The sequence below is a fragment of the Geotrypetes seraphini genome, chromosome 3 (genome assembly GCF_902459505.1).
Source record: "Geotrypetes seraphini chromosome 3, aGeoSer1.1, whole genome shotgun sequence".
Taxonomy (NCBI): Eukaryota; Metazoa; Chordata; class Amphibia; order Gymnophiona; family Dermophiidae; genus Geotrypetes; species Geotrypetes seraphini.
Genome location: NC_047086.1, coordinates 188,635,793 through 188,659,066, shown reverse-complemented (window position 1 = coordinate 188,659,066; position 23,274 = coordinate 188,635,793). Strand labels below are relative to the sequence as shown.

Here is a 23,274-nt window from a genome sequence, read left to right as displayed (position 1 = left end):
TCATAGTGAACTATTACCCGTCAGTTAACTCCACTGGCTCTCAAAGCTGTAGTCAGTGCCCTCAGGCAAGGTGTACAGCTAAGGCACCTCTAACAATGATGGGGGAGGTGGGGGGAAGGGGCTCGGCCACTTAAGTACAACACCTAGTGCTACCCAACTTCTGTCCAGACAAGAGCCATAGAAAGCCACTGCTTATCCCCTCCACATGCTGGAGACCAAGAACAGACTGATCCTAAGGGGGACTGCACAGTAGAGAATGACACGGTGACAAAATTCATCACCGTCCCCATGAATAACTGTGGGAAACCATCTTCATGTCATTCTTTAAGGAGAGAGGGAAGAATCAGAGTATGAATGGCCACAACCACTGACCCACAAGCTTTGAAGAATGCTGGTGTAGAAGGACCGAGGTTGAAATACACACTAGAAAATGACATGGGATTATTTCCCGTGGTTATCCGCGGGGACGGGAACGGTGATAAATTTTGTCACCGTGTCATTCTCTACTGCACAGCCTCCACTTGCTGGCAGGAGTATAAACCTGTCTGGAACAACGCTAAAGAAAGACCAGTTCCTACCACCTTGCTTGTAGAGAGCAAATTGAAAAATTGGAGGACAGCCTAGAAGGATGGTAGGCGGAGCAAAAGAATACTAATGAAGCTCCCTATTAAGAACTCTTACAAAAAAGGATTGACTACCAGTACCCATACTTTAGGAACGTAGTGTGTAACACTAGAAATCCAAGTTTGGAATTCTTTACCAGTATTTATTAAATTTCTTTTTTTTAAAGATCTTTATTCATTCTTACATCTTACAACAAGTGCAACAATAAATTAACAATTGAAATTAAATACATCACTTGACTTTGTCATATTTAACAATGATACATAAAATTTAACCACTACCCTCCCATAACCTATGTAATCAAAGATATCTTATGAAATATTCTTTTTACTGATCTAAACATTTAATAAAATTCAGAATTCCTCACCTCCCATCCCTTCACTTGTATTGTACTTATATTAAATTTCTAATTATGCCATATTCCAAAAACCATTTAAAAACGTTTTTGTAATTAAGCATATTAATTCTTTTTTTTTTTAAATATCTTTATTCGTTTTTACATTATGCAAACAAGTGTACAATAATTCAAGTCATACTATACATTCTTCACTTGAAACTCTACATTCATTTTATACCATAAACTATCTCCCCTCCCTCCCTTTCCATATATTACCCCTCATGTCATAAAACCCACCCATCCCTCCTCCACCCTACATATATTTAATGGGGATAAATATAATTATTTATTTATTATAATACTCAATTAATGGTCTCCACACCTCTTTAAATTTCTTATAATAACCTCTCTTGATTGCCAATGTTTTTTCCATTTCATACACCTGACAAACCGAACTCCACCAGAAACAATAATTCTTGATTATGTAGTTTTATACTCTTAGTTTATAGGATTTTAACTTCTTTGCATTGTTACCCACTTTGAACCTGGCTATAGATTTAGTGAGAGATATAAATCCTTAACATATATTGCTAAAAGCTACTTACCACCTCCACTAGCACCACCAGTGCCACCATATGGCCCAGATCTATTTCCACTTCCAAAGTTTCCTCCGCCTCCTCCTCCTCCTCCTTTCATGGGACCAAAGTTAGAAGATGATTGACTGTTATAGTTCCCAAAGTCATTATAATTTCCGCTACCTCCAAAGCTACCTGAAAGGAGATACAGCATATGGAAAGTCAGACCAACTAGTCAAAAAGCACAGTTACTTACCGTAACAGGTGTTATCCAGGGACAGCAAGCAGATATTCTTGACTGATGGGTGACGGCACCGACGGAGCCCCGGTACGGACAATTTTAGAGTGATTGCACTCTAAGAACTTGGAAAGTTCTAGTAGGCCGCACCGCACATGCGCGAGTGCCCTCCCGCCCGACAGAGGCGCGCGGTCCCCAGTTAAGACAAGCCAGCTAAGAAGCCAACCCGGGGAGGTGGGTGGGACGCAAGAATATCTGCCTGCTGTCCCTGGATAACACCTGTTACGGTAAGTAACTGTGCATTATCCCAGAACAAGCAGGCAGCATATTCTTGACTGATGGGTGACCTCCAAGCTAACAAAAAAAGGAGGGATGGAGGGAAGGTTGGCCATTAGGAAAATAAATTTTGCAAAACAGATTGGCCGAAGTGTCCATCCCGTCTGGAGAATGCATCCAGACAATAGTGAGATGTAAAAGTATGAACTGAGGACCAAGTAGCAGCCTTGCAGATTTCCTCAATAGGAGTGGAACGGAGGAAAGCTACAGAGGCTGCCATAGCTCGAACTCTATGGGCCGTAACAGAACCTTCCAGTGTCAGTCCGGTCTGAGCATAACAGAATGAAATGCACGCTGCAAGCCAATTAGACAACGTACGTTTAGAAACAGGACGTCCCAATTTATTCGGATCAAAGGACAGAAAGAGTTGGGGAGTTGATCTGTGGGGCTAGGTACGCTCTAAATAGTAAGCTAAAGCCCGCTTACAGTCCAAAGTATGCAGAGCCTGTTCTCCAGAATGAGAGTGAGGTTTCGGGAAGACAGGCAGAACAATGGATTGGTTGAGATGGAATTCAGAGACAACCTTAGGGAGAAACTTTGGATGTGTACGCAGAACCACCTTGTCATGATGAAAGACTGTAAAAGGTGGATCCGCAACTAGTGCATGTAGCTCACTGACCCTCCTGGCAGAGGTTAGAGCAATCAGGAAGACCACTTTCCAAGTCAGAAACTTGAAAGGAGTTGTAGCCAAAGGTTCAAACAGAGGCTTCATTAAAGCGGAGAGAACCACATTGAGATCCCAGACTACAGGGGGTGATTTAATAGGTGGTTTCACATTGCAAAGACCCCGCATGAATCTGGAAACTAAGGGATGAGCTGAAAGGAGTTTCCCATGAACTGGCTCATGAAAAGCAGCAATAGCACTGAGGTGGACTCTGATGGAAGTAGACTTGAGGCCAGAGTTAGACAAAAAAAGAAGATAATCCAACAATGTCTCCACTGCCAGGGAAGTGGGATCAAGATGATGAAGAAGACACCAGGAAGAAAATCGTGTCCACTTCTGATGGTAACATTGCAGAGTGGCCGGTTTCCTGGATGCGTCCAGAATGGAACGAACGGGCTGAGACAAAAGAGTATCATGAGAAGTCAGCCCGAGAGATACCAAGCTGTCAGGTGCAGAGACTGGAGGTTGGGATGTAGAAGGGTCTCCTGATGCTGTGTAAGCAGAGAAGGAAACAGTGGAAGAAGAAAGGGTTCCCTGGAACTGAGTTGAAGTAGAAGGGAGAACCAATGTTGCCTGGGCCACCATGGAGCAATCAGAATCATGGTGGCTCGTTCCCTCTTGAGCTTGAACAAGGTTCTTAACATGAGAGGCAGAGGAGGGAAAGCGTACAGGAACAGATTGGACCAATCGAGGAGAAATGCATCCGCTGCCAGACGGTGAGGAGAGTAGAGTCTGGAGCAGAACAGAGGCAGCTGGTGATTGTGAGGAGCTGCAAAGAGGTCTATCTGAGGAGTGCCCCACTGAGCGAAGATGGACTGCAGAGTTAAAGGATCGAGTGTCCACTCGTGAGGTTGGAGAATTCTGCTGAGCTTGTCCGCCAAGGAATTCTGTTCTCCCTGAATGTAGATGGCTTTCAGGAATAGATGGTGATCTGTGGCCCAAGCCCAAATCTTCTGGGCTTCTTGGCACAAGAGGCGAGAGCCTGTCCCACCCTGCTTGTTGATGTAGTACATCGCAACTTGATTGTCTGTGCACAGCAGGAGGACTTGAGGAAAGAGAAGATGCTGGAAGGCCTTGAGGGCATAAAACATTGCTCTGAGTTCCAGGAAATTGATGTGATGCTTCATTTCCTGAGCTGTCCAAAGACCTTGAGTTTGGAATTCGTTCAAATGAGCTCCCCAGGCATAAGGGGAGGCGTCGGTGGTAATGACAAGCTGATGAGGAGGTAGATGGAACAGAAGACCTCTGGAGAGATTTGAGGATATCAACCACCATTGTAGAGACTGACGAAGAGATGATGTTACAGATATGTGACGTGAGCAAGGATCCATCGCTTGGGACCACTGGGTAGCTAGGGTCCATTGAGGAGTGCGCAGGTGAAGACGTGCAAGTGGGGTGGCATGAACTGTGGAGGCCATGTGACCCAAGAGTATCATCATTTGCTTGGCAGAGATGGAACGTTGTGGAAGCACCTGTTGACATAGAGATTGAAGCGTTTGAAGACGGTTGGACGGGAGGAACGCTCTCATGAGGACTGTGTCCAAGACTGCTCCAATGAATTGAAGTCTCTGAGTGGGGATGAGATGAGATTTGGGTAGATTGATCTCGAACCCCAGCAAACGTAGAAATAGGATGGTCTGGTTGGTGGCCTGGAGTACTGTATGAGATGAATTGGCCTTTATCAACCAATCGTCCAGGTAAGGAAACACCTGAAGGTGGTGGGAACGTAGAAAAGCAGCCACCACAATCAGACATTTGGTAAACACTCTTGGAGAGGAGGCAAGACCGAAGGGTAGTACCTTGTACTGGTAATGACAACGATTGATCATGAATTGTAGGTACTGTCTGGAGGCCAGATTGATCGGTATGTGAGTGTATGCTTCTTTGAGATCGAGGGAACATAGCCAGTCGCCTTGATTGAGAAGAGGGTAAAGAGTGGCTAAAGAGAGCATTCTGAATTTCTCTTTGACCAAGCATTTGTTGAGATCGCGAAGATCTAGGATGGGTCTGAGATCTCCTGTTTTTTTGGGGACCAGAAAATAACGGGAGTAGAATCCCTGCCCTTTTTGATCTAGAGGAACTTCCTCTATGGCGTTCAGAAGGAGGAGGGATTGAACCTCCTGAAGAAGGAGTGAAACCTGAGGAGTGTTCAAAGCAGACTCTCTTGGCAGACTTTGGGCAGGAAGTGTCTGAAAGTTGAGAGAGTAGCCGTTGAGGACCCACTGATCCGAGGTGATGGTTTCCCAACGGCTTATGAAAAGAGTAAGGCGTCCTCCTATGGGCTGCGGAAGGTGGGCAGCTGGATGGAGGCTGGCTATGTCCTGGAGAACCAAGTCAAAAGGGTTGAGTGGATTTTTGTGAAGGGGGAGGCTTCACCTGTTGTTGCTGCTGTGCTGGTCTAGTAGCTTGCCTCTGTTGTTGCCTCTGACGTCTGGGTTGTTGCGGGGCCTGTGATAAAGGACGAGCCACAAATCTACGCTGGTAGGCCGACTGCTGGCGAAAAGGCCTGGTGGGGGGGGGGTGTTTCTTTTTAAGGAGAGTGTCCCACCGAGTCTCATGAGCTGAGAGCTTTTGGGTAGTGGAGTCCATGGATTCTCCAAACAGCTCATCCCCCAAGCAAGGTGCATTGGCCAGGCGATCTTGGTGATTGACATCGAGTTCTGAAACTCTAAGCCAGGCCAGTCGTCGCATGGCCACTGACATAGCCGTGGCCCTAGAGGTCAGCTCAAAGGTATCATAGATTGATCTGACCATGAACTTACGAAGTTGTGAGAGCGATGAAGAAGTTTGGCGAAAGGCAGATCTTTTACGGTCAGGAAGGTATTTCTCAAAAGTTGACAAAGTTTGAATGAGATGCTTAAGGTAGAACGAAAAATGGAAAGCATAGTTTCCAGATCTATTAGCTAGCATCGCATTCTGATACAACCGCTTGCCAAACTTATCCATGGCCTTACCTTCTCTGCCAGGAGGGACAGAGGCGTACACACTAGCCCCCGTGGATTTCTTTAAAGTAGATTCCACTAGTAAAGACTCATGGGGAAGTTGCAGTTTGTCAAAGCCAGGAATAGGAATGACCTTATATAAGGAGTCCAGTTTGCGAGGAGCTCCTGGAATTGTCAAAGGTGTCTCCAGATTTTTATAGAAGGTCTCTCGCAAAATATCATGGAGAGGTAATTTTAAGAATTCCCTTGGAGGCTGGTCAAAGTCCAGGGCATCGAGAAATGCCTTGGATTTTTTGGATTCAGCCTCCAAGGGAATAGAGAGAGAGTCGCACATCTCTTTAAGAAAAGAGGTGAAAGAAGTTGCATCAGGTTTGGAGGACGGATCTAAACCAGAAGGATCCTCGTCTCCTGACGAACACTCTCCCTCAGAGAGGAAAGGCTCCTCTGAATCACCCCACAGATCAGGGTCCCTCACTTGAAAGCTACGGTCCCGTGACTCCGGTGTGGAGGGTTCAAGGTGTCGAGTTTTGTGAGTCGACTTACCAGACCTCTGAGAAACGGTACTGGGAGATGTTATCGGGTGTGCCGGTGCCGAAGTTTGCACCGCCTGGTGTAAAGACCTCGGTTCCGGCGCGAAAATTGGCATGGACACCGAGGAAGCTGTATGTACCGGTACCGACAAAGTGGATACCGATAAAAGAGGCTGCTCCACTGCCGATACCGGTAGCTCAGACCGGACCGGGACTGGAAGGCTCGGTGTCAGAAGAGCAGGCAGGAGCTGCTGCAATTGCTCTTTGAGCTGTACTTGCAGGACGGCGGCAATTCGCTCGTCCAGCGAAGGCACCGGTACCGCTTTTTTCTTCTGCAGTACCTTTGGTGCCGCTCTACACTCCGAAGAGGAACCCGAGGTCGAAGGGCTGACCTCAATCGGAGCGGAGCGCTTCTGCGGGCGCCTCGAGGTCGGCAGGATTGGGCTCGCTGCCACTGAGACCGGAGGGCGCTCCAGCGGGGAAGGCTTCTTAGCCGGCTTACCTGAGGGATGCGACGCCAGCGTGGTATCGCGCGGTGTCGACTGCTTCGGGGCCGGAGTCGGTGCCGCCGAATCCGACATCTCGGTAACAAACAACAACCGTTGTTGAATTTGGCGGTTTTTTAGAGTTCTCTTTTTTAGAGTGGCGCAGCGGGTACAGGTGGACGCCCGATGGTCAGGACCGAGGCACTGTAAGCACCAGTTGTGCGGGTCGGTAAGAAAAATGGGCCTCGCGCACCGCTGGCACTTCTTAAAACCGGGTTGGGGGGGCATGAACATAAAAACGGCTTCTGCCAAATCGAAGGCCAAGGCCTTGATGGTGGCAGTAGGCCCCGCCGGGGCGAACCCGAAAAAATGAGAAAAAAAGAAAGGAAATTTCTTCCTTTTTTTTTTTTTTTTTAAAGAATAAGAAAAAAGAAAAGGAATAAAATACCGAAAAAGGTTTACGCGAGCGGGAAGGCGTTTGAGAAAAAATTTCAACAGCCGTTGAAAGTGCGTCTTCTTAGCTCCGCGGAAACTAAGAAACTGGGGACCGCACGCCTCTGTCGGGCGGGAGGGCACTCGCACGTGCGGCCTACTAGAACTTTCCAAGTTCTTAGAGTGCAATCACTCTAAAATTGTCCGTACCGGGGCTCCGTCGGTGCCGTCACCCATCAGTCAAGAATATGCTGCCTGCTTGTCCTGGGATAATATCAGCTACAGTTTCCTATTATACAGTACCCTAAAATTCAGTGGATCTCAACTCAGTCCTCTGGGCATACCTAGCCAGTCAGGTTTTAAAATAAATATGAGATTCATGCATACTTTGAAAAGCTGACTGGCTTGATGTGCCCCGGAGGGCTGGGTTGTGAAGCGCTGCCTTAAACAGTTCAAAGAGTTTGAAAACATCTTGTTTTATATTTAAAAAAACAAACAAACTTAAAAACCGTACAGGCCTTCTACAAATTCTAGAATACATGAAAATGTTGTGATCAAGACACAGGCAAAATGTGCCACCAATAGGTTTCTACTATATTAAGTCAAGAAGTTTAGTTTCTTAATACATACTAGTGCCAGCAAAGCCGCCCCCACCACCGCCAGCTCCATTGTTGTAATTGTCATAGCCGCCGCCAGTGCCACTGAAACCACCACTCTGGTTCCCTCCATAGCCACCTTGTCCACCTCCATAACCTCTGTTGCCGCCAGAATATGGTGGGCTTCCTCCATATCCCCCTGTGAATGAATCAAGTTAAATTTTTATAAAGCCATTGTTTAATTCAGATGATATCAAAACCAAAACAAAGAAAATCTTGTCAAGATATCTTTTTTTAAAGAAAAACATCTCCAAATCAAAAAGATGCAGCTACTTCCTAACCATACGAGTTTATAGGTACAAGAAGAACTATTTTTTTGATTATAGCTCCTCAGCTCTGGAATAATTTTCCAAATTATTTACATGCTGAACCCTCATTGGAAAAATTCAAAAGTCTTTTGAAAAGTTTCTTGTATAAAGATGCATTTGAGACATACGTAAGATTAATTCGCTTAGAGCTAGCCAGTTTCAATCAACCCTTATTCTCAGAACTTGAATCCTATTCTCTTATTTTCTTCATTTGTCGTCCTCTCCCCGATGTGTTACCCATAGACGTCTCTTCCTTTTTTTCTTCAATGATTGTAGTTCATCCCCCCTTTCCTTTTGTATTGGTATAAGTTTGTATGAAGATATAATATTATATATATATATATTTTTTTGTACTAAAATGTCTTATCATTTGTCCCCTTTTTAAATTTGTAATATGCATTGAAATGTTTCATAAAACATGAAGATCAGTAGTAAAGCTACTCCTTCTGTTCTATCCCAGATGTCCCTGCATGACCACCTGTGGCAGTTAAAGACATTTCTGCCCTCCATGCCTTTTCTGGAAGCCTATACTGTTAGGTGAAGATAGATTATTGTTAGCTGTTCACTCTTTTTCACTCATTCATTCCTGTCTTATTGGGCAAATGAAGCAAACTGAGTGGGCAGAAGCAATAATTGCACCAAAAAAGGCTTACTTGAATGTGTCCAGAAGCATGGTTTTATTTTTGTAAAATACTTTCTTGGGTTTCTGGGAGAGCAGATTGATTATATCTTGCAGAGAATGAACAAGGTCTTGCTGATATGCCTACATTTTAAAACTCATTTACTACCCATGTTTTTAATCATTTTAATAGTTACACTAAAGAAATTAGTAGTAGTAATAGTAGTAAATAAAACACCATCAAGTAGCACCATAGCAATTAGGTGCAAAACTAAAAATTGGATAAAAAGTGCTAATTGTGAAAGCTACGAATTCAAAAATTACCAGATTTTTTTTTTTTAAACCAACCACCATTTTTACGCCCTATCCAAACCAAAAAAAAAACACTAATTCAGTACAGGTACAAAAAAACAAAAACATACCCTCATTGCTAAATCCATTGTAGCCATCTCCACTGCCATAACCACCACCACCACCACCACCACCACCACGACCACCACTGAATCCTCCTGTAAAATCAAAGCCTCAGTTACTTCCATTAATTACAAGAACATAAAAATATATTTTAAAGCTACAAAACAAATATTTTTAAGCTACCTCCTCCACCACCACGGCCACCAAAGCTTCCACCACGACCGAAGTTATCATTACTACCAAAACTCCCTCCTCGACCGCCAAAAGAACCACCACGACCTAAAAATAAGCCAAAGCACAAGATTCAAATCATAATATGTATATCCTGGAGAAATGAGAGCAAATAAGCTTGAAACTTTCAGAATTCAATAGATCCAAGACGTTTTTCAAATTGTTTTACTTTTCAGAGAGACAAAGTCAAATAATTGAAGGTGGAAACTTAATAACCACCACACTAACCTCCCCCTGTTGCGGCCCCCCCCCCCCGAAAAAAAAATTGTTTAACATGCCAGACTTCAAGAGCATGAATCAAAATAGTGATTTTTAAAGTAATTTGGTCATCTTCCCCATCCACAGATCAAGATAGGAAGGGAGTGAGATGGATTCTCATGAGGTTAATCTAATTTGTATATCCATCAGTAAAGTTCTTTACTCTTAATACCTATATAGCTAGGTCATCTCTATTCACCTTTAGAATAGGCTGCAAATAATGCCTAAATTGGTGTATTCTTGCAAAGAACATGGGCATGACAGAGGCCTACGCTAGCTAAAGAGGAGCAAGAGCAGACAGAGAAAATGGAGGCTAGGAAGACATCCTATGCTAGAAGAGACATGAGTGGTCATATGGGTCTCAAAGAGGCATTACCTAGCTGAGATCCAGCTCAAAGTTAAGAGGCTTTACTGGAATAGGTAATCTACACTCCAGTTGTCTCTGATTTAAGAATGCAACCCCAAAAGTTTAGAACATACCTCTTTGACTAGAAGAGGCACTTGCCATTTCCTGCTTTGAGAGTGCTTTTCTTACTTCACAGTTGTGGCCGTTCACTGTATGGTATTTCTGAACTAAAAATAAGAAAATCCATGTTAAGTCTGGACATTGGGCCATCAAGTTCAATCAAATACAGTACATATATAGCCTTACCTTCTAAGAGACTATCCACTTCTAAACCTTTTGTTGTTTACACTTATGTGCAGTTTTGGTTGTTCCAGTGTCAAAGAATTTAATAACACACTCATCTTTGTTATACATTCTTTTTTTGAATTCCTAATAGCATGCCCTTTTCAGCTAATGACAATCTTCATAACTCTCAGACCAAATCAGCAATGTAACAGTGCTGTGTTATTTTATGAACATTTTATGCGCAAAATAGACCCAAGATGCTTTTTTTTCTACTCACCGACAACAACCTTAGGGGTGGAGTCACTATCTATTTCTCTGCCCTACAAAAATCACCAAACAGGGAACTCCACAAACAATTAAAACAATTGTTTGCCCAAAACCAAGCATAAGTCAGTGGAGGACAAATTGTCACTCTCAAGGAGAAGTTAGGTTCTTACCTGCTAATTCTCTCTCTTGATTCTCCAGATTAGCACAGTTCACTGATGGGGCAATAGATCACCATGACCAGCAGATAGAGACGATACAAACTTTTGGCTGTAGTACAAGTGGCTGTAAAGTCCCCCTATACAGTCTGCCAAATAGCCAAGCAGAACTAATAAACTAAGTGCTAATCATAACAGCAGCCCCAACAGAGCCATACTATTGGAAACTGCATAGAAGCCCCTTCATTAAATGTCCCCACCAGCTACACCAGCTGAGCCAAAGCCACTGTTCTTTAGATCTTCCTGACCCTCACTAATAACAGTTTTCACACAAGTCCGCAAGAACAGATAAGGTGGGGACTGTGCTGGTCTGGAGACTCTACAAGAAAGAAAATTAGCAGGTAAGAACCTAATTCCTCCTTCTTTAGCGCCTCTCTAGACAGCACAGTTCACTGGAAGGATGTACCAAAGCAGTACCCATTATGGGTGGGACCCCGAGGGCCGCCACCAGAACACTCTCACCTAACACTGTGTCCCAATGCGCCTGGACATCCATACTGTAGTGTCGCACAAAAGAATGTAGAGAAGACCAAAGTGCAGCTTTACAGATATCCACTGGAAGCACAAGAGAAGACAAACCACGAAGCTGACTGATCCCAAGTGGAATGTGCAAAAGCGATAAGGAGAAATTAGGTTCTTGCCTGTTAATTTACTTTCTTTTAGCTTCTCCGGACCAGTAGAGGTTAATCTTTACGAATGAGTATATATCCAATCATGACCAGCAGGTGGAGACTGAAAACAAAACTGTGGAATAGTATATAATATATTCCCTTCTCTATTTTCATCAGTCTGCAGAATAGCCAAGCAGAACTAAGAAATGGAAACAGAAACAAACAATATTCCGAACAGGAGTAACAACTAACATACCCAAATTCTGTTGGAAAAAGCAGAGAAATACCAGAAGGAAAATGTCCCCACAGCTCACCAGCCGAGCCACAGCCGCTGTTCTTTAATTCTCCCCGGCCCTAGAAAAATACTAGAACCCGCAGCAAAAACAAAACTGCCCGCACAACAGCCCCAACACACCAATAACAGACAGGGTGGGGACCTCTACTGGTCTGGAGAAACTAAAAGAAAGTAAATTAGTAGGTAAGAACCTAATTTCTCCTTCTTTAGCACTCACCAGACCAGTAGAGGTTAATCTTTACGAATGAGACGTACCAAAGCAGTCCCTCACACGGGCGGGACCCCCGAAGGGCGGACACCAGAACACGCACACCGAATACCGCATCCCGATGCGCCTGAACATCTATCCGAAAGTGTCTGACAAAGGAATACAAGGAAGACCAAACCGCAGTCTAACAAATGTCTACTGGAGGCACGAGCGACGACTCAGCCCAAGAAGCCGCCTGACCCCGAGTGGGAATGAGCTTTCAGAAAGCACAGTTACTTACCGTAACAGGTGTTATCCAGGGACAGCAGGCAGATATTCTTAACGCATGGGTGACGTCACCGACGGAGCCCCGGTACGGACCTTTTTAACTAGAAAGTTCTAGTTGGCCGCAACGCGCATGCGCGAGTGCCTTCCCGCCCGACAGAGGAGTGGGTGGTCCCCAGTTAAGATAAGCCAGCTAAGAAGCCAACCCGGGGAGGCGGGTGGGACGTAAGAATATCTGCCTGATGTCCCTGGATAACACCTGTTACGGTAAGTAACTGTGCTTTATCCCAGGACAAGCAGGCAGCATATTCTTAACGCATGGGTGACCTCCAAGCTAACAGAGAGGGAGGAGGGATGGTTGGCCATTAGGAAAATAAATTTTGTAACACGGATTGGCCGAAGTGTCCATCCCGTCTGGAGAAGGCATCCAGACAGTAATGAGTAGTGAACATGTGAACTGAGGACCAAGTGGCAGCCTTGCAGATTTCCTCGATGGGCGTGGAACGGAGGAAAGCCACAGAAGCAGCCATAGCTCTGACCCTGTGGGCCGTGACAGCACCTTCCAGTGAGAGACCGGCCCGAGCATAACAGAACGCAATACAGGCAGCAAGCCAGTTGGAAAGCGTCCGTTTAGAGACAGGACGACCTAGACGGTTAGGATCGAAGGTCAGAAAGAGCTGAGGGGACGAGCGGTGAGCCCTGGTACGGTCAAGGTAGTATGCAAGGGCACGCTTACAATCCAGCGTGTGCAACGCCTGTTCCCCAGGATGAGAGTGGGGTTTAGGGAAAAAGACAGGCAACACAATGGACTGGTTGAGGTGAAAAGCCGAGACCACCTTGGGAAGGAATTTAGGATGGGTACGCAGAACCACCTTGTCATGGTGAAAAACAGTGAACGGTGGATCGGCGACCAGTGCATGCAGCTCACTAACCCTCCTGGCAGAGGTGATGGCAACGAGGAAAAGCACCTTCCATGTTAGAAGTTTGAGCGAAGTTGTGGCAAGAGGCTCAAAAGGGGGTTTCATGAGGGCTGATAAAACCACATTCAGGTCCCAGATGACAGGAGGAGGCTTCAGAGGTGGTTTGACATTGAAGAGGCCTCTCATGAACCAGAAAACCAGTGGATGAGCCGTGAGAGGTTTTCCATGGATAGGCTCATGAAACGCAGTGATGGCACTGAGGTGGACTCTGATTGAGGTAGACTTGAGGCCAGCGACGGACAGAGAGAGCAAATAGTCCAGTACAGTTTCCACTGCTAATGAGGTGGGATCGTGATGATGCAGCAGACACCAAGAGGAGAACCTGGTCCACTTCTGATGGTAACATTGGAGGGTGGCCGGTTTCCTGGAGGCATCCAAAATGCGACGGACAGGCTGAGACAGATTCTCTGGAGAGGTCAGCCCGAGAGAAACCAAGCTGTCAGGTGGAGCGAAGACAGATTGGGATGCAGTAGAGACTGACGTTGCTGCGTAAGTAGAGTAGGAAACACAGGAAGTGGAATGGGCTCCCTGGAGCTGAGCTGAAGCAGGAGGGAGAACCAGTGTTGACAAGGCCACCGAGGAGCGATGAGAATCATGGTGGCCCTGTCCCTGCGGAGTTTGGCTAACGTCCGCAACATCAGAGGTAGTGGAGGAAAGGCATAGAGGAACCGATCCGTCCAGTCGAGCAGGAATGCATCTGGGGTCAGACAATGAGGAGAGAAGAGTCTGGAACAGAACTGGGGCAGCTGATGGTTGTGAGGCGCTGCAAAGAGGTCCACCTGCGGAGTGCCCCAGCGAGCAAAGATGGAGTGGAGTGTGGACGGGTCCAGAGTCCACTCGTGAGGTTGAAGAATGCGGCTGAGATTGTCGGCCAGGGAGTTCTGTTCGCCCTGGATATAGACAGCTTTGAGGAAGAGATTGCGGGCCGTGGCCCATGTCCAGATGCGGAGAGCCTCCTGACAAAGGAGGCGAGATCCGGTGCCGCCTTGCTTGTTTATGTAGTACATGGCGACTTGATTGTCTGTGCACAGGAGAAGAACCTGAGGGCAGAGAAGGTGCTGGAAGGCTCTGAGAGCATAGAATATGGCTCTGAGTTCTAGGAAATTGATGTGATGTTGACGCTCCTGAGGGGTCCCTGGGTGCGTAGATCTCCTAGGTGAGCTCCCCACGCATAGGGGGAGGCATCTGTGGTTATGATCATGGAGTGAGGGGGTAGATGAGACGATGTCACAGAGATGGGATGAGAAAGAAGATCCGTGGTCTGTGACCATTGGTTGGCAAGAGTCCATTGAGGTGTCCTGAGGTGGAGTCGCGCCAGAGGAAGCACATGGATCGTCGAGGCCATGTGGCCCAGGAGGACCATCATCTGTCGGGCAGGAATGGAGTGATGAAGGAGCACCTGACGACAGAGGTGGAGTAGGGTCCTTTGACGGTCGGAGGGGAGAAACGCCCTCATTAGTGTGGTGTCGAGAACTGCTCCAATGAACTGAAGTCGCTGTGTAGGAAGCAGATGCGACTTGGGGTAGTTGATCTCGAACCCCAGGAGATGGAGGAGCGAGATGGTGTGATGAGTGGCTTGCAGCACAAGCGGCGACGTAGGAGCTTTCACCAACCAATTGTCCAAGTAGGGGAACACCTGGAGGTTGTGAGACCTGAGGAAGGCCGCCACCACAATAAGGCACTTGGTGAACACCCTGGGCGATGAAGCGAGGCCAAAAGGTAGCACTTTGTACTGATAGTGACGGTGCTGTATCTGAAACCGTAGGTAGCGACGTTAAGTCGGATTGATTGGGATGTGAGTGTAGGCCTCTTTGAGGTCCAGGGAACATAGCCAGTCGTGTTGAGAAAGAAGAGGGTACAGCGTGGCAAGGGAGAGCATTCTGAACTTCTCCTTGACCAGACATTTGTTGAGGTCCCTGAGATTGAGGATGGGACGGAGGTCTCCTGTCTTCTTGGGAACCAGGAAGTAGCGGGAGTAGAATCCCTGACCCCTTTGGTCCGGAGGCACCTCTTCGATGGCATTGAGAAGAAGGAGGGATTGAACCTCCCTCAGGAGGAGGGGGGTTTGGGGGGAGTGAGAAGCAGACTCTACGGGAGGATTATTCGGTGGAAGAGTCTGGAAGTTGAGAGAGTAGCCGTGGCGGATGATGTTGAGGACCCATTGGTCTGATGTGATGACCTCCCAACGGCTGAGGAAGATATGTAGACGTCCTCCGATTGGTTGAGGAAGAGGCAACGAGGGAGGAAGACTGGCTAAGCCCTGGAGAGAGGAGTCAAAAGGGCTGAGAGGGTTTCGAAGGAGGGAGAGGCTTGGCAGGTTGACTAGACTGAGAACGAGCCTGAGTGTGTTGATGTTGTTGACAGGGCCTCCGAGGTTGCTGTGAAGGCGGATTGAGGGGTCTGGCAGAGAACCTGCGCTGATATGAGGACTGTGGTCTGTAAGGGCGAGCAGGTGGGGCCTTTTTCTTAGGTTTAATAAGAGTGTCCCATCTGGTCTCGTGGGCCGAGAGCTTTTGGGTGGTCGAGTCTAGGGACTCCCCAAAAAGTTCATCCCCAAGACAGGCGGTCTTGGTGGTTGATGTCCAAATCAGATACCCTCAACCAAGCCAGGCGGCGCATGGCCACGGCCATGGTAGATGCACGGGAGGAATCATAAATAGAGCGCACCATAAATTTCCTCAGTTGAAGAAGGCTGGAAATTTGCTGCTGGAAGAGCGGAACTTTACGTTCTGGAATGTATTTTTGAAGGGTGGACAGTTGTTGAACCAGATGTTTCATGTAAAATGAGAAATGAAATGTGTAATTGTTCGTCCTGTTGGCCAGCATTGAGTTTTGATAAAGGCGCTTGCCAAACTTGTCCATCGTCTTGCCTTCTGTGCCAGGAGGGGTGGAGGCATAAACACTGGAGCCCTGAGTTTTCTTCAAGGTAGACTCAACCAGGAGAGACTCATGGGGTAGCTGAGGTTTGTCAAAACCCGGGATCGGGATGACCCTGTAAAGGCTATCCAGCTTACGGGGGGCTCCGAGGACGGTGAGTGGGTTCTCCCAGTTCTTATAAAAAGTTTCCCGCAGTATGTCATGTACGGGTAATTTGAGAAACTCCTTGGGAGGCTGTTTAAAATCCAAGGCCTCCAGAAAGGCCTGGGATTTTTTGGAGTCAGACTCTAGAGGGATAGAGAGAGCCGCTGACATCTCCCTGAGGAACCTTGAGAAGGAGGATTGCTCAGGCTTAGAAGTGGTATCGGGCGCTGAGGGCTCCTCGTCCGATGACGATGCGTCCTCCTCGGTACCGGGAGGGGAGTCTTCCCATAGGTCCGGGTCCCTGACATCAGTGTGCGCATGTCGAGATATCGGGGTGGAAGGCTCAGTATAGAAACATAGAAAGATGACGGCAGAAAAGGGCCATAGCCCATCAAGTCTGCCCACTCCACTGACCCACCCCAATAGTCTAGATGCTAGTGACTCGACCTACGTAGGGATCCCACGTAAGTGTCCCATTTTCTCTTAAAGTCGAGCACGCCGGTGGCCTCGACCACCTGCACCGGAAGCTCATTCCAGTGGTCCACCACCCTTTCCGTGAAAAAATACTTCCTGGTGTCACTACTAAATTTCCCCCCTCTAAGTTTAAGCGGATGCCCTCTTGTGGTCGAGGGTCCTTTGGGGAAGAGAATGTCATCTTCTACCTCGACACGTCCCGTGATGAACTTAAATGTCTCAATCATGTCCCCCCTCTCCCTGCGTTCCTCTAGAGTGTAGAGCTGCAGTCTGCTCAGTCTCTCTTCGTACGAGAGACCCTTGAACCCCAAGACCATCCTAGTGGCCATCCGCTGAACCGACTCGACTCTAAGCACGTCTTTACGGTAATGTGGCCTCCAGAATTGCACACAGTATTCTAGGTGAGGTCTCACCATGGTTCTGTACAGCGGCATTATGACTTCTGGTTTCCGACTGACAAAACTTCTATTGATACATCCCATCATTTGCCTTGCCTTGGATGTGGCCTTCTCCACCTGTTTGGCAGCCTTCATGTCTGCACTGATGATTACTCCCAAATCTCGTTCTACTGAGGTCCTAGCTAATGTTACTCCATTTAAGGTGTAAGTTCTGCACGGATTTCTGCTACCGAGGTGCATGACCTTACATCTCATAGCATTGAAGCCTAGCTGCCATGTCGAGGACCAGTTTTCCAACATACGAAGGTCCTTTGTCATGCTATCCTGTAAAAAGCTTCCACTTACTATGTTGCACAGTTTTGCGTCATCGGCGAATAATGTTGCTTTACCCTGTAGTCCTAGTGTCAAGTCCCTTATAAATATGTTAAAAAGGAGAGGACCAAGGACCGAGCCCTGCGGCACTCCGCTGGTCACCTCTGATGCTTCAGATAGGGTACCGTTAACCACTACCCTCTGAAGTCTACCACTCAGCCAATCATTGACCCATGCAGTTATCGTCTCACCCAACCCCATTGATTTCATCTTGTTTAGCAGCCTGCGGTGTGGTACGCTGTCAAAAGCCTTGCTGAAATCCAAATATACTATGTCCAGAGACTCTCCTGAGTCCAACTTTCCTGTCACCCAATCAAAGAAGCTGATGAGGTTGGATTGACACGACCTACCCTTAGTGAATCCATGCTGACTAGGGTCCCTAAGATTCCCCTCATCCAAGATCATGTCCAACTTACTTTTAATTAGTGTTTCCATGAGTTTACATACTATTGATGTGAGACTCACTGGTCGGTAATTCGCAGCCTCCGCTCTGCAACCCTTCTTGTGTAGAGGAACAACATTCGCCGTTTTCCAGTCCAGGGGGACTCTCCTCTTTTTTAGGGAGAGATTGAAGAGCATGGCTAATGGTTCCGCCAGGACATCGCACAGCTCTCTGAGCACTCTTGGGTGCAGTCCATCTGGACCCATGGCTTTGCTGACCTGGAGTCTTGACAATTCGCTGTAGACATCGCTGGTGTGAACTCGAAATTCTGAAATGGGTCTTCCACGTTTGACATTGCTTCCAGATGTGGCCCTTGCCCCGGTGCCTCGCAGGTAAAAACCGAGCAGAAATATTCATTCAGTAGTTTGGCTTTATCGGAATCTGTTTCCGCGTAATTCCCGTCCGGTGTTTTGAGGCGTACTATCCCGTTTGTGTTTTTTTTTCTGTCACTAATGTACCTGAAGAAGGATTTGTCCCCCTTCTTAATGTTCTTTGCTAGAGTTTCTTCCACTGCAAGTTTGGCCTCCCTGACTGCTGTTTTGACTGCTGCAGACCTGGTCCTATATTCAATGTTAGCTTCACCTGTTCCCGTACGTTTGTATGAAAGAAACGCTCTTTTTTTCTCCTTGACGAGGTACGCGACCTCTTTAGTGAACCATTTGGGTTTTTTGTTTCTTTGTTGTTTATTTACTGATTTTATGTAGCGGATAGTTGCTTCGTGTAGGGTCAATTTCAGGTTTGACCACATGGCTTCCACATTATCAGTTGCTTCTTGATCCTGCAGCGTCTGATGGACGAATTCTCCCATACGTGCGAAATCAGTGCCCCGAAAATTGAGTACCCTCGTTTTTGTTTGTGATTTAGGGAAGCCTTTCCTGAGGTTGAACCATACCATGTTATGGTCACTGGTAGCCAGCGTTTCTCCCACTGAGACTTCCGAAACACTCTCGCCGTTTGCAAGTACGAGGTCCAGGATGGCCTCGGCCCTAGTGGGCTCTAGCACCATTTGTTTGAGCTGTACTCCCATCATGGACGTCAAAATCCTCCTACTACAACAAGTTGACGCTGAGAGTGTGTTCCAGTCTACATCAGGCATGTTGAAGTCCCCTAGCAGAACAGTGTCCCCCCGTAGTGTAATATTTTCAATATCTTCAATCAATTCGTTATCCTTGTCCTCTGTTTGTCTTGGAGGTCTGTATACCACACCAAGGTACAGGCACTTTTCTCCACCTCTGGCCAGGTTGACCCAGATGGATTCCCCGGTGTACTTAACATCTGCGATCCTGGTTATCTTGATGTTCTCTTTGATGTAAAGTGCTACCCCTCCTCCTAGCTTACCCTTCCTGTCTTGTCGAATCAGGTTGTATCCTGGTATATTTGTATCCCACCCATGGGAGTCCGTGAACCATGTTTCTGATATTGCCACTACGTCTAGGTCCGCATTCACAATTTCTGTTTCCAGTTTTAGAAATTTATTCCCTAAACTATGTGCGTTAACATACATAGCTCTCCACTCTGTGTGTTTGTTAAACCCCTGTAGAGAGTTTCCTATCTGACTCGAAGTGTCTCCTAGTGAACCTTTAGCAGTGATGGTACTTACCTCGGACTTAGAAGCGCAGTTTTGGATCGCCACATCAGGATTGTTTCTTACTGCACTGGTATTTAAGTGAGTACCCTCCCCCGACTTACCTAGTTTAAAGCCCTTCGAAGCAAGCGGGCTAAACGGTGTCCGAAGACGTTCTTACCTCTGTTGGTTAGGTGAAGTCCGTCTGGTCCCTGGAGTCCCTGTAGTGCCTCTCCATGATTTAGGAATCCGAAGTTCAATTCTCGGCACCATCGCTGTAGCCATTCGTTTGTCTTCAGGATGCGTTCGTCTGTGGGTCTTACACAGAGACTTGCCAGAGCGCACTGGTCTCGGTCCCGGGAAGAATGGTGCCGGTCTCGGAGAGGACCGGTGCCCCACCTGGTACCGAGGAGGATCGGCATCAGCGTGGGCACGAAGGTGTTCAGCCGAGAGAATCGGCATGGAAGAGTTAAGAGGCACCGATGGGGTGGATACCGGTTGGACGGTACGAGGCTCGGGCCGGTCTGGTACCGAAAGGAGCGGTGCCAGGAGGGTCGGTAACAGGTGCTGGAGTTGTTGCTGCAGCTGTTCCTGTAATTTGTCTTGGAGGATGGTCACGATGCGATCGAGTGGTTGCACCGGAACCGCTTTTTTCTGCTTCGGTTCCTTAAGGTGCCGCTCCACGCCCCGGCGATGAGGAGGCCGATGACGAGGCACTCACTGAGATCGGGGCGGAGCGTTTCCGGGGTCGGCGTGAAGCTGGTAGGATCGGTGTCGCCACTGTGGCCGGAGGGCGCTCAAGGGAGGTGGAAGGCTTCTTAGCCGGCTTACCTGGCGCCAGCGATGCCGATGAAGGATCGGGCGTCGAAGTGGTGGGTGCCGATTTTGGCGGTACCGTAGTCGACGGAATCGGCTCCATAGCAGATGCGGTGCCGAAGAGGATGTTCTGCTGGATTTGTCGATTCTTTAGAGTACGTTTTTTAAGAGTAGCACAGCGGGTGCAGGAGTCCGCCCGATGCTCAGGACCCAAACACTGTAGGCACCAATTGTGTGGGTCAGTGAGGGAGATCGGGCGTGCACACCGCTGGCACTTCTTAAAACCCGGCTGCGGGGGCATGAATGGGAACACGGCCTCCGCAAAATCAAACCCGGAGGCTTGTATGATGGCAACAGGCCCCGCCGGGGCCGGCCTGAAAAATAAAGGAAAAAACAAAGGTTTTTTTTGGTTTTTTTTTTACAATTTAGAACGGAAAAGAAACCCGAAGGGAAAAAGAGAAAAAACAAGAAAATAACGCGAGCGGGAAGGCAAAAAGGAAGTTTTCAACGGCCGTTGAAACCGGCACGCACATGTTGAGAGCCCTGAAGCAAGCGTTCGCTATGGGCTAAGGCGGGAGACAGGTTAGTGAAGCATTTGCTCTTCTTGCTGCCGGGTCCTGCCTACTTTCTGTTTCCGCGAAGGCAGGACCCAGCAGCATTTCCCCCAATAAGTCGATCGCGATCTTGGGCCAATCAGCCTTCCTCTCCCCGACGGCAGAATTGACGTCGGGAAGAGGAATGCTGGTCGGCCGAAGCAGAGAGAGCTTGGGGCGGGTCGGCTTTCGGGCCTGTTATTGGTGGCGGTTTGGGTCCTGGTCCCCGATGGCAATGGCAGTGGCTTGGGGGAGGGCAGGGAGAAAGAAAGAAAAAGGGCAGGCAGGGAGACAGAAGGAAAGAAGAGAAACAGAAAAAAAAGAAAGGGAGGCATAGAGAAAGAAACATAGAAAAAGACGGCAGATAAGGGCCGCGGCCCATATAGTCTGCCCACCCCAATGACCCTCCCCTATTTATCTCTGTGCAGAGATCCCACGTGACGATCCCATTTCTTCTTAAAATCAGGCACGCTGCTCGCCTCGATCACCTGAAGTGGAAGTCTATTCCAGCGATCAACCACTCTTTCGGTGAAAAAGTATTTCCTGGTGTCGCCGTGCAATTTCCCGCCCCTGATTTTCCATGTATGTCCTCTTGTCGCCGTCGGACCTTTGAAAAAGAAGATATCTTCTTCTACCTCGATACGGCCCGTGAGGTATTTGAACGTCTCGATCATGTCTCCCCTCTCTCTGCATTCCTCGAGTGAGTATATCCGTAATTTATCCAGCCGTTCCTCGTACGGGAGATCCTTGAGTCCCGAGACCATCCGGGTGGCCATTCGCTGGACCGACTCAAGCCTCAGTGCATCCTTGCGGTAATGAGGCCTCCAGAATTGTACACAGTATTCCAGATGAGGCCTCACCATGGATCTATACAATGGCATAATGACTTCAGGCTTGCAGCTGACGAAACTCCTACGTATACATCCCATGATCTGCCTAGCCTTAGATGAAGCCCGCTCCACTTGATTGGCAGCCTTCATGTCTTCACTGATGATTACCCCCAAGTCCCGTTCTGCAACAGTCCTTGCTAGGATCTCACCATTTAGGGTGTAAGTCTCGCATGGATTTTGACTGCCAAGGTGCATGACTTTGCATTTCTTGGCACTGAAGCTCAGTTGCCAGGTCCTAGACCATTGCTCCAATAGGAGTAGGTCGCGTTTCATATTGTCCGTTGTGCTCTTGCTTGTTATGTTACACAGTTTGGCGTCATCGGCGAATAACGTTATTTTGCCGCGAAGCCCCTCAGTCAAGTCTCTTATAAAGATATTGAAAAGGATTGGGCCCAAGACCGAGCCCTGCGGCACTCCGCTGATCACTGCCGTCGTTACGGAGGGGGTGCCATTTACCACAACCCTCTGAAGCCTACCACCAAGCCAGTCCCCAACCCATTTAGTCAAAGTGTCACCTAATCCTATTGAACTCATTTTGCACAATAACCTGCAGTGGGGGACACTATCAAATGCTTTGCTGAAGTCCAAGTATACAATGTCCAAGGACTCTCCAACATCGAGCTTCCCCGTCACCCAGTCAAAGAAGCTGATCAAGTTGGATTGGCAGGATTTCCCCTTGGTAAATCCATGCTGACGGGGATCCCGCAGATTCTCCTCGTCCAGGATCATATCTAATTGGTGTTTGATTAGAGTTTCCATTAGTTTGCTCACTATTGATGTGAGACTCACTGGTCTGTAGTTCTCAGCCTCTGTCCTGCAACCTTTTTTGTGGAGTGGAATGACGTTAGCCGTTTTCCAGTCCAACGGGACTCTACCTGTACTAAGGGAGAGATTGAAGAGCACGGATAGTGGTTCCGCCAGGACGTCCCTTAACTCCCTGAGGACCCTGGGGTGTAGGTTGTCTGGCCCCATTGCTTTGTTAACCTTGAGTTTTGACAACTCACAGTAGACACTGCTTGTTGTGAACTTGAAGTTACTAAACGGGTCTACTGAGCCATCCTTTTTTTGTAGTTGAGGGCCGGAACCTGGCGCCTCGCGGGTGAATACCGAGCAGAAGTATTCGTTTAACAGTTCAGCTTTTTCCGAGTCTGCTTCTATATAGGTCCCGTCTGGTTTCTTGAGGCGTACTATCCCGCTTGTGCTGCGGTTTCTGTCGCTAATGTACCTGAAGAAGGATTTATCGCCCTTCTTGATGTTCTTTGCTAAAGTTTCCTCCATTCGGATTTTGGCCTCTCTAACTGCTGTTTTGACGGCTCTTGCCCTAGTCAAATAGACTTCTCTAGAGTCCTGAGATCCTTTATGTTTGTAGGAGATGAACGCTTTTTTCTTCTCTTTTATGAGGTCCGAGATCTCCACAGAGAACCATTGTAGCTTATTGTTCCTACGCCGTTTACTCACTGATTTTATATAGCGATTTGTCGCCTCCTGAATGGTAGCTTTCAGAGTTGACCACAGTTCCTCTACGTTATCTGTTCCTGCTTGGTTTTGTAGTGCTTGATGGATGAAATCCCCCATACCCTCAAA

General features: G+C 47.6%; 1 protein-coding gene across 3 annotated transcripts in view; it reads right to left on the bottom strand.

The window, feature by feature from the left end:
- HNRNPA1 (heterogeneous nuclear ribonucleoprotein A1) overlaps positions 1-23,274 on the bottom strand; it is a 47,374-nt gene that overhangs the window by 12,965 nt on the left and 11,135 nt on the right. The window contains exons 5-9 of one of the 3 annotated variants that reach the window (XM_033936627.1): positions 10,130-10,222; positions 9,344-9,439; positions 9,169-9,255; positions 7,794-7,958; positions 1,567-1,731 (exon numbers count right to left, since the gene is read on the bottom strand). In XM_033936627.1, coding sequence (XP_033792518.1) covers positions 1,567-1,731; positions 7,794-7,958; positions 9,169-9,255; positions 9,344-9,439; positions 10,130-10,222 — 606 coding nt within the window. The remainder of the gene's footprint in view (positions 1-1,566; positions 1,732-7,793; positions 7,959-9,168; positions 9,256-9,343; positions 9,440-10,129; positions 10,223-23,274) is intronic. The other 2 variants (XM_033936628.1, XM_033936629.1) reach the window with 2 other exon arrangements.